Source organism: Aspergillus wentii, assembly GCF_001890725.1.
Source record: "Aspergillus wentii DTO 134E9 unplaced genomic scaffold ASPWEscaffold_9, whole genome shotgun sequence".
NCBI lineage: Eukaryota > Fungi > Ascomycota > Eurotiomycetes > Eurotiales > Aspergillaceae > Aspergillus > Aspergillus wentii.
The window spans coordinates 254,846-269,996 of NW_024467840.1; the positions used below are offsets into that span (position 1 = coordinate 254,846).

General features: G+C 50.2%; 5 protein-coding genes across 5 annotated transcripts; 1 reads left to right on the top strand and 4 right to left on the bottom strand.

The window, feature by feature from the left end:
- Nucleotides 1-654: 654 nt before the first annotated feature.
- On the bottom strand, nt 655-1,432 carry ASPWEDRAFT_45728 (cupin domain-containing protein). The gene is made up of 2 exons (XM_040836613.1): nt 1,301-1,432; nt 655-1,242 (listed from the first exon to the last, which is right to left on the bottom strand). Exons 1-2 carry the CDS (start codon nt 1,324-1,326, stop codon nt 852-854), a joined length of 417 nt encoding a protein of 138 aa, XP_040683842.1. The 5' UTR covers nt 1,327-1,432; the 3' UTR covers nt 655-851.
- A 676-nt stretch (nt 1,433-2,108) lies between these two features.
- Nucleotides 2,109-3,122, top strand: ASPWEDRAFT_120769 (NADP-dependent oxidoreductase; the record flags this gene model as incomplete). Its single annotated transcript, XM_040829013.1, has 1 exon — nt 2,109-3,122. The coding sequence occupies one exon, from the start codon at nt 2,109-2,111 to the stop codon at nt 3,120-3,122; it is 1,014 nt and encodes a 337-aa protein (XP_040683843.1).
- An 82-nt stretch (nt 3,123-3,204) lies between these two features.
- ASPWEDRAFT_54835 (putative C6 transcription factor) lies at nt 3,205-4,907 on the bottom strand (the record flags this gene model as incomplete). Its single annotated transcript, XM_040838110.1, has 3 exons — nt 3,205-3,814; nt 3,860-4,149; nt 4,212-4,907. 3 exons carry the CDS (start codon nt 4,905-4,907, stop codon nt 3,205-3,207), a joined length of 1,596 nt encoding a protein of 531 aa, XP_040683844.1.
- Nucleotides 4,908-5,525: 618 nt separating this feature from the next.
- On the bottom strand, nt 5,526-7,587 carry ASPWEDRAFT_164094 (F-box protein). Its single transcript, XM_040829873.1, has 2 exons — nt 6,145-7,587; nt 5,526-6,096 (listed from the first exon to the last, which is right to left on the bottom strand). Exons 1-2 carry the CDS (start codon nt 7,570-7,572, stop codon nt 5,683-5,685), a joined length of 1,842 nt encoding a protein of 613 aa, XP_040683845.1. The 5' UTR covers nt 7,573-7,587; the 3' UTR covers nt 5,526-5,682.
- Nucleotides 7,588-7,823: 236 nt separating this feature from the next.
- ASPWEDRAFT_701319 (putative NF-X1 finger and helicase domain protein) lies at nt 7,824-14,060 on the bottom strand. Its single transcript, XM_040839102.1, has 2 exons — nt 13,950-14,060; nt 7,824-13,867 (listed from the first exon to the last, which is right to left on the bottom strand). The coding sequence occupies exons 1-2, from the start codon at nt 13,961-13,963 to the stop codon at nt 8,164-8,166; spliced, it is 5,718 nt and encodes a 1,905-aa protein (XP_040683846.1). The 5' UTR covers nt 13,964-14,060; the 3' UTR covers nt 7,824-8,163.
- Between the last annotated feature and the right edge of the window lie 1,091 nt (nt 14,061-15,151).

The window sequence follows — 15,151 nt, forward strand, 5'->3', positions numbered from 1 at the left end:
GTGAACCCAATTTCAATAGTCGAACTCTATAACAGGGGGAATCTTTCAAATGTACTGCGCTGTGACCAGAATTCAGTTCTTTGAACTGGACTCATGCAGATGTTTAACACCAATTCCAGATCACACCCGGCACCCACTCTTTCTAGTTGATAATCTATATTGAATGAAATCAAGGTTCTTTGGTCATTACATTGCTCCTCTTCCATACGAGAACACTTGTTCTATTCAATACTAGAACTTGGATATCACGACTCACTAGTACTGTCACGGACCCACCGTTTCCCCTGGCAGCCGCACTATTGATAAGGTTTGCTTTTGTTTACGCCTTAAGAGGATTACACTATGTGGATGATAATACCTTAGTTGCTCCTCATATTAAACGAACCGGTGACAGAAAGGAGGTCAGATAGACTAATCACGATGATATAAATCAGTCATACAGCCTTCTGCTAGATAGAGCCATTTATGTAGTTTGTCCAGTTCTGCAGCTTCGCGGTTTAACTCCAATGATTTTCACCAAATGCCGCGATCTTCATACATTGAAGTTAACTAATGGCACTAAATCATAATAGATAGGAATGTCATTGAGATTCTCGTACAAATGCGCTAGAATGCATGCACTATTTATGCTACTGCGTGGAGATCACGTTCCCGCAGGCGCTCAGCAGGCATCACGAGGTCATCAGTCCGAATTCTTAAACATCGTATGGCCATCGAAACATCGACTCAGAGTCGCTAATACGCTGGGCGCTCTGAGCTTGCGACACTGGTCACTACCAGTAAACAATGAGATTTTCTGGTTAATGAAAGAAGTGAACTATAAATCAAAACAGATGTACATTGTAATCTGCTTATTGTGTCTTCCGAGCCATGACATCCTTATATTCCGCGTCGAATTGCAGCAGCACCGATGGGCCCTCTCGCTCCAACGTCTCCGAGTCGATCACAAAATTGACAAAGAACGCCGCTGGCTCCGTCTGGCTGGCGTTGGCGCTAATCCGATGGTGACAGCCTGGCGCCTCGTACCAGGAACCACCTTGCTCAATCACTCTCATCGGGTCGTTGTTCATTTTGTTCAACAGAGAGCCGTGGATGACATAGGCGGAGACCGAGGCGCCGCCGTGGCGGTGAGGCGGGGTGGCGCCGTTGGGAGGATATTCGACGAGCATGCCAACGATGGTCTTTCCGGGACAGTTGCCCAGGCGGTACTGGTAGGCGATGGTGGTCTTTGCCATAGGGCATCTGGTGAGGTTATACGTGAGTGGCCTGGTCTGGTTAGACGGTGGTCTTGAGGACCTACTCGGGGTTGTAGACTGGCTCTTGCATGGTGAAGGGAAGGAGACGGGTTTGGTGGGTTAAAAGGAAAGAATAGTTCGAGGATGTAGGGTTCTTATATGTGTGAGACGTCTTGGAAATTTTACTACTCAACGTTCATCCTGAACGAGAATGATTATATGGCGGGAAGGGCGCTGTGGATAGGCTAACCGGGTATCCGATATTTCTCGGGACTGCGGGTATATCAAACCAACCAGGATTACATTGCAGTGGTGTCAATGGAGGGATAAGTGCCGGACTAAATGCTCCGAGTAGTTTATAACCTGACATGAAATGTGGATGACGAGTTTGTGTGGGGAAGAGGAGTCCTGCTGGGCCAGCGATCCACCCCTATCTGGATACAGATATATATATATATATAGTAATCTATTAAATAACCCCCTCAAAGCCACTATTATATAGTATTTTATTAATATTATAAGTGAGTATACTAGACAAATCATATATTAATATTTTTAATATCTTTTAAAATTAGTAAAAGGGGGTTGTCTTATAGAGTATAATGTTAAAATATGACTCTAGGTATAGTATAGTTCATTATCATCAACCGTGTATCTGTCAGTCCTATGCACTCTCGCCAGAATAAACTCGGCTAAATCCTGCAGACCTGTAGAGCCACTCCGATAGCCTTCCCAAATCATAAAGACAGCAGGATGATACCCGCTGCCTATAGCCTATTCATCGTTATAGAAATCCCAACCGGCAGGAATATTTAACCCATGATCGAACCGTCCGTCAAAACCTCCACCACATTCCCTCTTCCATCACACACGATGCAAGCCATTCGCCTCCATCCTGCTTCGCCCAAATCGACCCCCTATTCACCATCCAACCCGGCGCCATCCACCGCCCTCCAGCTGGACCATCATGTCCCTATCCCCGTGCCGTCCGCACCGGGGGAGCTTCTCATCCGCGTCAAAGCCACAACCGTTATTCGCGACATGCTCACCTGGCCCGAAACCTACGCGCACCCATACGCCATTCCGGGAAACGACGTCGCCGGCATCGTGACGGAGGTCTTCTCGTCAGCGAGTAACTTCAAGCCCGGCGACGAGGTCTTCGGCATGGCAAGCACAGACCGCGCCGCCACGTGGGCCGAATATACCATTGTCAAAGAGGACGAGGTAGCCCTGAAACCAGCCACATTGACGTTCGCCCAGGCCGCGGCATTGCCTCTCAGCGCGCAAACCGCCTACGAGGCCCTCTTCGAGCACGCGCGGATCCCCTGTCCCACGGTAGAGGAGTTCATGGCCCGGTCTGCGACGGGAAAGGACCACCGCGTGCTGATTACCGGCGCTGCAGGTGCGGTGGGCGTATATCTCGTGCAGCTTGCGGCCGCAGCGGGGGTGCGAGTCGTCGCCGCTAGCAGTTCCAATGCGCGCAATGGAGACTTTCTCCGGGACCTGGGGGCCGACGAGGTCGTGGAGTATAGTATGCTGGACGGGCATGGGCAATTCGAGGTCATTATTGATGTGGTTGGCGGGGAGGTGTTGGCGAAGTGTTGGGATTACGTTGCGGAGACCGGAACGTTAGTTTCGGTGGACTCGGCGAGCTTCAACTTCGTGGAGGAGCATGAGAAGCGTGGGCTGCGGAAGGTCGGGGTGCACGCTCTGTTCTTCATCGTCGAGGGCAGCCCGAATGCGTTGCGCTATATTGCTGAACTGGCGGGTGCCGGGGCCGTCCGGCCTTTCGTGGCAGATGTATACCCCCTTGCCAGGGCACGGGAGGCGTATGATCGTGCGAATGGGAGGTTGTCTGCGCGTGGAAAGGTCATTCTTGTTGTTTGACAGATTCATGTTGGTCCATCCGTGCTAGATTTAGGCAAATTGCATCATTTCTATGTAAGATAAGCCATGGCCAACGACATGATTACAATACATTGCTCATCCCCCACGTAGAATCATCCAGGTCTCCAAGGTGATACCAGCCACAGAGATCTTCAATGGCGCCGACGGAAGCAAGCAGATCGTTGTCGTCCGCCGACAGATTGCCGGTAGACGAATCTAAACTTATCCCGTCCGCACCGAGGGACGGCAGTTCACTCGATCCAGCCATACTCTGATTACTGGCAAATTCTCCAAGGCCCAGGACGCACTGAGCAATCGTTTGGATCTCGCGCACATTCCTCGCCGTCCTCGGCCAGACTTCTCCCAGCACCTTGAGACAGCCGAGCGTCATCCGGATCTGATCTCTTGCGATGGCTAGCTCCTTCTCCTTAAGGAAGGCACTGCAAGCGGAGAGGAGCGCCAGTGTCCCCTCGCTTACCATGCACGTGGTGAAGGGGGTGTGGTGAAATTGGCGGACTGGTAAGGCCAGAAGACGCATTTGGGCCTCCACCGCCCGTAAGACTCGGACGGTATGGACATTTACCAGATCGGGCGTGGGTGTGTCCAGGGGCGGTTCCCGGGCACAGCTCGATACATGCTCGATGGCGTTAAATTTGAGGGCCGATAATGGACGGTGGAGGCCGATGGTGGATCTAACCAGTGAGTGGGGGGTATTGAGGAAGAAACGAGAAGCTTACACATGGATCAGCAGGTGCGCTTGGAACATGAGTTCGTCAATTTCGCCATTCTGCTTCATGACGTGCTTGTGCTCCGGGGGCAACAAAAGTCGCCATCCGTCCAGGGTACAATCAACCGCCTGAATCAGATGCGTCGAGTCTTCCACGGCGGCGATTTTGGGGGTTATGGATATAGCGGCCGCGGCGCACTGCACGGCGCCAATGAGATATGCAAAGGAGGAGAAGTGAACACTATTGGGGAGAAATTCGCGGTGATTAAATTCCTGAAGGGTTCTAGGAGCCGGGATATTCTGCAATCCCATGCGTGAGCTCTATCGGCACTGATCAATGGCGACAGGGTGATGATACTCACCCCTGACTCATAGTCTGCCTCGTCGCAGGGCAATTCGACCGTCACATCAATGTCCATCACCCGGAGGTTCATCGTCCCCAGGGTGCCCGCGTAGTATGCGTCGAAAATATACAGCATCCACCACGTTCGTCTCCAGGATTCCCTCTGTATCCGGTCGTCAGCTCCCTGGGACGCTACAAATTCGGCCCGGAACATTTGCAGATCAATGGCGAGTTTAGCTGCTTGATCCATCTGTGATTTGGCCTCAATCTTGTAGTCATGCCAGAACAGGGCTACCGAGTACAAGATTCGGCATTGGACCTGGATCGGATCAGATGGCGACAACGATGAAAGGGATGCTTCGACATCGTCTTTGAGCGGAATCGACCATTCTCGCGTATTGTAAATATTCCCAATCAAGCGCAGGTTGGCGACTAGGGGTGCAAGGCCGTGTTGTCTGCTCGGGTCTTGATATAGTTTTGTCAGGTGTTTCCGGGGTAAGACGAAGGGATGACAGATGTGAAAATTCTTGTAGTATGACTGGATTAATGGGTCATTTTCAATCATTGCCGGGCGAACTGTGCTCTCAGCCCGGGGGACGAAGCCCGTGCTGCTGGCTCCATCTATATCGAGCACGTCAGACTCAAGTCGAACATCCGGGAGGGGCTGCGTCGTACACTCCTCGGGACGAACTGTTGTAGCTTGTTGCAGACTCATGGGTTCAGTATAGACCGCCGAAGCCTTACGTTTGCGACGTTCCGCCAACGCGGCGCGGTCTAAGCCCCCGCGCCTTGATCGTGCATAGCTGCACTGGTTGCCAACCTCCGAACAGCGGGTACAGCACGGCCGCTTTCCATCGCATTTCATGTGACGGGAACGACAGGACAAGCAAGCCAGCGATGAGCGTGTAGCCCGGCGATTCTGGGTGATTGGAGTCGCATCCATGAGGTGGTGCTAGCAGTATGCCTACATAGGAAGGACTGCGTTTCCTGGTGAGACCGACGGGTAATCGGGTACCCGGTTACCCGCTGCATGACGTCAATGTTGAGCTTGTCGAAACGAATTGTCGAGGATGCACAATCAGATTGAGTTGATATGTCTAAAATGCAATTAATAAGAATGATTTGTATTTAGTTGGTTATATCCTCAAACAGTACTTTAAGAACAGTGGGAAAAGGTAAACAACGTTGTATACATAAACCGCCAGTTCCCGCAATATGCCAACACAAAAATACCCAGGGATCTAGGTAAACCCGAGTCAGGACTAGCATTCTAGCATAGTAATCATCTTAAATACTTGATATTCATGCAGAAAGTTGGGTACATAATGCAGCTGTCCTCTTTTCATTCTTGCAAACAACTATTCACTTTGGTTAGGATAGGGAGGATATGAAATATATATCTTAGCTAGACCTAATTTACTACAACCATCTTAGAACTACTAATTATAATTTGTATATATTCATTCTATCCTGGACTACATATTCTTTATTCAGGCTTCCTGATGCTCGTTCGGTTGTTGGTTCTGGTTCTCATGCTCGTCGTCATCCTCCTCATAATCATCATGCGAATCTACATCCACCCACTCACCGAGACCACCATTGAAATCGACGTCTTGAATTTCATCATCGTCATCGTCCCCCCCGAATTCATCCCCAAGCATACTAATTAACTCCACCAGTCCAGCATGTGTGCCCAATCTTTGCTCTGCTGCTTGGTTGGGATTCCACATACCCCCGTCTGTTTCTTGGGTTGTTTCGTCGTTTGTTGACCCGGCCTTGTCGGAGAGGATAGGTGCAAGACTGACGATGCGGATGGCTTTTGTTGGGAAGATACGGGCAGGGCCTTGCTGCTCGGGAGGAATATCGCCTAGAATAGCGGGGAGAGATGGGCGCCAGCCGAGGGTCTGCATGGATGTTAGCTTTTGCCTTGTTTTTCAGTGGGTGGAACGTACAGTATAAGTAGTCATAATTGCGTCGTCGTACAAAGCCATAAAGCTGACCGGGACGGCAAGTTGCGGCGAAGAGCTAGTGACGAGAGAGAAGGAGGCGCGGGGAGGAGTATCGGAATCGACATCTTGAACTTTGTTGTTGTCATCAAGTGCGACGACATAAATCCGGTCCTGGATTTCAAACATCAAGCGGTGGTTCCGTACTGACAGCCAACCGCCTAGATCGAAACGCGACCCATCCGACTCGCACTCGATGACGGAGCTGTGCGCCTCGATGCTAGTTTCAAGAGCCTTACGCCAGTTGGAACAGACAAAAGCACGACCGGCACGGGAGAAGCCAACAAAGAGATCACCGTTGATCATACCTGCCCCCCATTCATCTTCGGTGTTGCGGACATGCTCAGGGTCGGTCGAGGGTGGCAGAGGGCCTTTTTCGACCTTGATCTGCACAAGGCTGTCTTTGCGAGGTTCAGATAGTTTATTTGTCGGACCGTGTCGCGTAGCTCGAGTGCTCGGGGGTGCGCGGATGTGGTGTCTCTCTGTACATTTCGATGGCTCCAACGCGCCCAAGAATGCACCTGTCTTTTTGTCATAAGCATGGTAGCCTCGTGCCCCCATGGAGTAAATGACAACATCCTTGCTCTGATCCAGGTGACCAACAGCCTCGTTCTCAATTTTCAGATGCGTAGTCCTTCTTGGAGGACGCTCTGTCATGTCATAGACAAAACCTTGTCCTTCCGTAGAAACCACACAAAGTGTCCAATGTGACAGCTGAAAACCTCTGGTCTGACAATCATGATCCAAGATCGCGATGCGCTCAAACTCTCCACGCTTCGCACGCCCTTCGCTCTCTTTCCAGTCGTCAACCGCCTTCCAAACCTCAACCGCATCACCTTCACGATCGAACACAGCCATTCCATCCTGGTATTCCAGATGCGCGAACGGGCGAACCGCATCCTCTTCACGATCCAGCGTGGAAGGAAGCTGCCATAAGATCCGACCAGAGTCCATATCAGTCACATTCAGTCCTCCAGCCTGCGACGTCGACACGAAGAATCGACGCTTAAAGTCGGCGCGGAATCGCCAAACAGGGTCATTGCCGATTTGCAAAACGGCCTCTCGGGTGACGGGGTCGACGTCCCAGCTGCGTGCCAGCAGCGTCTGGCGCTTGCACAGATCCTTCCATGATTCCGTACCTTCAAACAGTTTCGAATAGCAGGTAGTCTCGGATAGGAAAGAGAAATCGCGGGCGCCGGGCGGCTGGGTAGTTTTCGAGGCGTAGATCGTTTCTTGATGTGTGGCGTCGATGAATCCGTGCCAGGCCTTGGAGACTGCGGTCAGGGAGCCAATGGCCGAGACGGGCGTGAACTCCAAAACACGGAGGACGATCTCCGGGGGCAGAACCGTGAGAGGGTCTGCGGTGGTCGTCATTTTCAAAAAGTTTTTGTTGAAGTGGAGGGGGAGGGGAGTTGCAACATTCGGGCCATACTGTCGCTGCTCACCGCCTTCGATAAGCCTATCTCAACCGTCGTCATTCGGCTCGGGTAAAAAATACAAAATAAGCAATTCTGCTTTCCCATTGGCTGCATCTCCGCCGAGCCCACCTGGTCACACGTGATGGGTTAGATAAGCTTTCACCCTAAAACAGAAAATAGGGCACAGAAATAGGGCTCTCTGCCTAGGCCGTCCGCCGAGAAATGGATACATGAACGTCTTTGATCGTAGAGGCAAGTAGAGAATCTTATTCCTCAAATGTTGATAGTATATTTACAAAAAAGAAAAGTAGAGACATGCTCCTAGTAAACGCATTGAGGTACTGCAATAATCGACATCTTATGCTGTAGGACTACCTGAGAACCAGCGGCCCCCCGAACAAGCTAGATGTTAGAAATACTAGATGAGAGCCTCAAAGAAAGGGAATCTAATTCTGACCAAGGTGGTCTATTTGAGGGATGTGGCGACAGATAGCTCCAATACCCCATTCGCCAATAAAACGTACCCTGGAATTCGAAACAGCAAGAATCACAAAGCCAACCGCGCGAAACTATCCTCAAATTCTGAAGCGCGAGTCACACCCTCAGCAGTGACATGGTGTGCTCCTCCAACAGGAGCGCCGCACTCGGGACACGATGCCCTCTGCACCGCTCCTCCACATTCCCCAATCGTGAATGGATGGCCGTTACCACAGTAATACCAATGCCCTGTACCACGAAATTCACGAGCCATGGCTTGGATAACCGCCATTCGTTCTTCGTTGGTGACAGCCGTGTAGAAAGTTGATCCAGCGAGCATCTTCTCGACACCGTCAATCTCGTCCGGTAGTCCTGTAGTTTGGCCAGGATAAGTAGAGCAAAGGGACCTGGCTTCGGCAATAGCGGCGTGGCATTTTTCAAGGTGAATCTCTGCTATCTCCGGAGATGGACATTGAGATCTTTCGAGAGCGTGAAGCTGTGCGAGAAAGATGAAACCTTCGGTCTGCTGCAGTAGGCGTCTCGAGCTGTCTGCAGTCTGGATGAGCAGTTCACATTCCTCACGATTTTTGTCTAAATTGATTTCGATGCTATTATTTGCCTTTTTTGGGTCAGTATCCTGGCGGAGAGCCAGGAAATCAGCTAACAGAGCGATGTCTAGCCGAATGCTGAGCGCCGTCGCTTGGAGAATTCCTTTCGTCTGCAGCACATTATTGTCAAACTCGAAGTTGCTTGTCGTCTTGTTGCGTCGTCGAGCATTCTCCACCATGTCCCGGACTCTGTTGAATGGCTGTTCTTCAGGTTTGACACGGCTGCAATATTTGAGAATTCGTTTGCGAAGATCAATGATGGCCTTCCAGCTTCCTGGTGATACTCGATTCATAATATCTTTCATGGCCGCCATTTGCTCATCCCTTGACCGCGCAATTGTGGTTTTAGCAGGCCAATCCAAACGTTTCTCATTCTTGGCTTCCTGAAGCTGTTGAATATGACGTGGGACCTCCTGGGCCAAAGGCACATACTCCCGGTTGAGATACAAGATTAACTTCTTCGTCGACTCATCCAGAACAGCACGTCGAATCAGGCGACCATATCTCGCGATGTCCCGCAACGGTCCACGACAGCTTGCACATGTTTTTATGTCTTCCATGGAAAATGGCACTGATGCAGTCGTGATGCTAACGGGCACTCCATCAACATCAACATCGTAATGTTTCTTGAGGTCCATCTGTCCATCCATGCTTTCCACTGTGAGGAAGTGGCCGCACCTAGGGAATATACATGGGGTTTGGTTTAAATCAACTTCGTTGTACGTTTCTCCGAGAATGAAATCAACTAGATGGTTTTTAATGTCGTCATTTCCGCATGTCTGGCAATAAGCTTGAGAAGGACATTTCTCGCCACAGACCGACGGACATTGATGCCCACATTCTAGCGTCTTTTGACATCGTCGGGAACAGGGAACATGGTCGCATGGAGCTGCGCATGGCATCGAACAGGCACTGTGCGGACAAGCGGAAAGGCACTTTTCCTCTGCGCAAGGAGTGCATGGGTCGCAGCATTGCTTCATGCATTTCGAATGACCACATTCCACATCGCATGGAGCCTGGCAAGGTGGGCAGGGCTCTTGACCGTGGCATGGTGTATTGCAGACGTGGGCACAAGTTGACTGGTTACGCCCACATTTCTGTTTACAGCTACCGTGATTGACGCGAATCTCGCCAGATTCGGTCTTAGTCACACAGTCCATGCACAAGTTCTTGCAGGTATGACCGCACGGCAGAATAGTACGACACTGGGCTTTGCAATCGTATTTAGAAGACGCCACGTCAACACAACATTGAACACTGACTTTGTGGTGGCAGTGAGGGACATCCTTCTGGACGAAAACAGTACAACGGACAGTCGAGAGATCCTGATCTTGCCAACATGGAAGATTCTGAACTAGATGCCCGCATCCAAGCAATCTGTCCTTATTGAAGATGTTAACGTGGCATTTGAGCGGACATGGATCGCCGCACTTCTTGGGACATGGATGGGCGCAGCCTTTCCGCGGCCTCGGGCATTCTTCCAGGCAGTAAACCGCGTTGTGCAGGATTTCTGAGTGACATTTTTGCGCGCAGGCATGACCACATTTCAGCCGGTTGATACAGCGTAAGTCACAGCCTCCTTCAGGAGAAACCCGGGGGAAATCATCCGGGTCGGAGACGGCAATGGGAGTGTCTCGGTGGCGAGGGCATTGCAGTTCGAGGGTATCCCCGATGTTTTCGTTCTGTCTCAGGATATCAATGACACTTTCCCACATAGGGACATGAATCGAGGTCTGGGAGTTCCCGATGATGTACATCCCGTGCTGAGCTCGAGATAAAAGGACATTGATTCTGTTGGAAGTGCGCAAAAAGCCACACTTGTTTTCCGGGTTACTCCTGACCAAGGAAATAACAACAACCTTTGCCTCTTCGCCTTGAAAGTTATCGATGGTTGCAACGCGCAGTGTTTGCAGCAATGTAGCCCTGATATGAGAATTGCCTTGGTCAACTTCATCAAACCCTGCTTTTTCCAGATCGTCCTTATCACGTTCTCCGAGGGTGATTGCAAAAGACCGACTGAGTCTTTGTCGGAGTCTGTGAAGCTGGCCGAGATATGGAGTCAGCACGGCAATGTCGCCAGTTTGGTATTGCCCCTGTTGCACGAGATGGTTGACCAAAGCAGTCGTCATATCAATCTCGTATTGATTCCAGTGGGAGGTCGTCGTGGCATCATTATTCGAAGAGTCTCCTTCTGGTATTCTGTGGTCTAGCCAGAATAGTCTCTTTCTCATGCCCACAACTGCAGGGTACTCGGACACAGAAGGATCGTCGCTCAGCTGTGGATACAGTGTGTCTCTGACCAATTGGGCGATGGATGGGTGCATCCGACGCTGTGTTTCCAACGTGCTAAATGGCAGACCGGAACCCATTGGATTTTTCGACTCGACAAGTCTTTCAAACAAGGAAACATCCAGTGAGTATTGCTCTCCACCACGGCGATTCTCTCGGGACAAGTCATAGTTCTGAACTTGCGGTCGTAACTGCAGGTGATCTCCGATGAGAATGGCATGCTCGATTGATGGCAACAGTGCAGTGAGTAGATGACCTTCCAGGACCTCTCCGGCTTCCTCACATACCACAACTTTTGACTGTAGTCGTTGTAGCATCTTGAGATTTCGAGCAAGTCCTGTAGTGGTAAGGCCGATGACGTGTGCTTGATTGAGGCATCGCAAATCCACCTCATCCCGGATATTGTCAAACTCGCTCTTGGCTGTACTGTGTGAAGAGACCAACCGGATGAGCTTATCCTGTACGAATCTATTGATTTCATCGACCCAGTGCTGGTGCAAAGCCTGTCGCTCGGCTCGAGACATGCTGAAAAGATTGATGTCTTTTAATTCATCGATAGATCTAATATCTTCGTTGCGAGCATTTCCATTACCCAGCCACGCTTTGATGGTCTTGTGAGGATCATTACTCTGGACAGTTTTATATCCGTCCTCGTCCGTCCCAAATAGCTGCCTGTAGTGATGCAGGTGATTTTTCCAAAGATAGGGTAATAGGCGCGATCTGGAAATGTCTCCCTTGAGTCCAGTTGAATTGAATTCTTCCACAAATCCTTCAAGCTGTCGATGTATATTCCATTGAGCAGATTTTTCCATCTTGGTTTTGTCCACATTTTTCGCAACTGTTCTGAGCTTGAACGGCTCCAGCTTGTCCGACTGAGACCTAGAACCGATACGAACGATTTGCGAGGTGACACCTTTGTCCAAAAGGGCTTCCAGCAACTGATCAAGGGCGTGGTTGGTATATGTAACGCATATTATGGGTCCCAGTTTTGCTTTTCCGTGGACTTTATTTGCCAAAAGTACTTTAATCAAGGCAACGCCCGTGTAGCTCTTGCCAGTTCCAGGTGGTCCTTGAATGAGACCGACCTTCCGCTGGAGACTAGTAACTAAAGCCTCTGCCTGCGCATCGTCAAGACTCGAGTTATCTTGTAGTCTTCTTATGTCAACAGGTTGGTCATGTCGAACATAAAGATCGGCATCATTTCGCATCAAACAGCGGAGGTTAAAAGCAAACCCAGGTTTCACTGCGTAGTTGGGTGGAGGAATCTTCACCAGTCCAGTCGCATCAGATGAGGAAGGGACTAGAAGGTCCGGGAAAGGCAAGGCTCCGTTTTTTTTCATCAACTGAAGGGCTCGAAGTGTCGGCTCAAAGGCAGGAAGGAGAACGCCGGGAAACTCGACAAGAGTGAAACCAAGCGTCTTTGAAGTGTAATGGCTCAGAATGGATTGGACGTTATTGCCTCTGGAATCGACGAGTTGCAACATGACTGATGCCGTGTTCTTAGCTTTCCAAAGAGATCCAGACTCCAGCTTATCATCCTTCCTGGGTCTGTTCCCCTCTTCCCCTTTTCGAGGCACCCGTCCTTGGGGCTCAGTGACCGTGCAGAAAAGGACAATGTTTTTCTTGAATACGAGACAGACGACAGCTCCTGGCTGTAGGCGCTTCGACGCCTGCCACCAGTTCTCGCGTTGTCCGAGCGACATTTCCTTGAGATTCCTGGGCTGTGGAAAGCCAATTCCAAAGTATAAACCCGACATCCATTCAAACCCAACCTTAACAACTCTGGCATCCCGATAGATATTCATACGCTGGTGAGGCAACTGTTCGCGGGCCCTTCTGATCTCATGGTGGATGGCATCTCGAAGTTGACCAACCGTATCTTCTCGCAGGAGACGAAAGTTTCTGTCCAGCAGCCCATCAAGGCCATCGACGTGCCACTGCGTGGGATCATTGACTGGAAGATACTCGGTTCGCGTGCTCATGATTTCTTGGTAGCTAGGCATCACTCTGATCTGACAGATGTCCGCATGATCGTTGTTGTGACGACCACCAGGGGGCTCATGGTGGATAGTGAATGAAAGGGCAGACTTTTGGCCTTCATTCTTCCTCGCAGGTGAAGCAGCTGGTAAAGAGCAGCCGATTTCCAACCGACGTAAGAGGCGTTCTAAGTGAGCGCGGGAGTTGTAAAGCAGCTTGTCCAGGCCATTCGTGTTCATGGTGATAAAGATATTCTCAAATCGTTTTGCCTGGACCTTTAACGGTTCCTGGACGGATGCTGTAGAGTTCAAATCCACGATTCGGGAGAAGACGAGCGAAGATACTTCATACCATGAGACATCCTGTTCGCTTTTCCCGCTGTTGGTCAAAACATCACAGACATATTCCAAGAGGTGTGCAGCTCTGGCTCCTCCAACACCGAATAAGAAATTGTAGATTGTACCGACTGACTGCTCCAAAACCAACGACAAGAGGACATTTGGATGGGTGAGTGTTTCAAAGAAGGGCAGAATCTGGTTTTTGAAAACGTTCTCCTTCCTGGGAGAAGGCATGCTTTCAAATCTCTGCTCGACCATCTCGCAGATACAGCGCAGACCCCCTTCACGGGCAAAACTCTGAATGACATCCTGGAGAACGCCGACGTCTACCTCGATAAGTCGACGAGCCTCCTGGAAGAAGTACCCAAGTCTCCCGCCAAGAGGGCGTGTGTTCCCCATATCGAGAGGTATATTATTCCTCCACTCACGAAAATCGCGTTCTGAGTTCGACAGCCCCTGGGGCTCGCGGCAGCTGGTCCTGCTATTGCCTCGATTCTGGTTGCTCTGGTCGTGCCGGAACTTGCAAGGCCTGAATTTGCAAGTCCCTGTCATCGAAAAGTGCCTGCATATTCTATATACGTCAGTACATGGAACGGCGCCGAGAACGAGTAGGTCCTGGGAACTAATGGATGAATGAGACAAACCTCCTGCGATCCATTATTGCACTTCTATCCAACAGTGGATGGTTATGCGATCTCAGATACCCTGAATCGTCGACCCTGGTTAGAGCTTAGGTATGGCGAAGACACTGGAACATGAACGGACTTGGCAGATGATATTGGAGAGAAGTGTTACGCCATGGGATCCGGATTCAGCTTTTCTCTCATTTATTGTATCCAAGCTGGGGTAGGCGATGGCGACGAGCATTTTTGGGAAAGCAAGGCTGTCTGTTTTGTGGCTGCTCGCTTATGCAGTGCGCGTTTTGCTGATTGGGACTTGCGACCTCAGGCCTGCAAGGCAAACAGACAGCTGGACTTCTTTTTGTTTCCCCTCATTTCTCTCGTTCATGTTTCCTTGTTCTTTCGCCCTTGTTAATTTTCATTGCTGGCACAAGACCCTTGCGCTTTCTACTTTGCGCCCAGCTTGAATTCATAGACCCCACGGGCCGAAACAAATATACAAAACGAGTATCACTTTTCCCGAGGTTCAAGTATCGTCAGGCACTAATGATTCATCTCTTTTAATAGTCATCTTCCTCCGCTTTTGTCGAACGACGGGTTCGCAACTGATTATCTCCCACAGTAGAGCTCTTGAGTTCGCCCTCATAGTATTCTGATGCGCCCGACCCTAAATGGCGGGATGAGTTGTCAAGTCCGACCACGACGATAAACTGATAAGAAATCAACCACGACGTTTGTCGGATGAAAATGACCAGGCTGCATCAGGATATCCCCGGCTCAGACACAGTCATCCTCGTGGAGTAGTTCTTCCATCTTTGCGACGCTTGGCCATGGATACAAGTCTATCAACAGGCGTCTATCCAGTGAGTACGAGGCGAAAGGCCGTGGTATGGACATTGGATCTGCCACTTCCAGGTATTTTCCATGGTACCTCGTGTTCAGTCCATATGTCAGCAACCTGTCCAGAAGAACCGTGGCGATGATACATACGGACAGCCTGGAATGCTATAGTGGTATCAACCAAAACCAAAGTAACCGTTCTGCGTAGTTGCTCCTCACGAATCGGCAATGAGACAGACAGACGAAGCTACTATCAACCATGGAATAGACAGCTTCCTGCGTCGGTCACCAGGAAATCATATACTTTATATAGCTGTAGATATATAAAATATACAATGGACAGGCTGCAGAAAGGAGTTCGACGCATATATATAGCTAGAGATTTC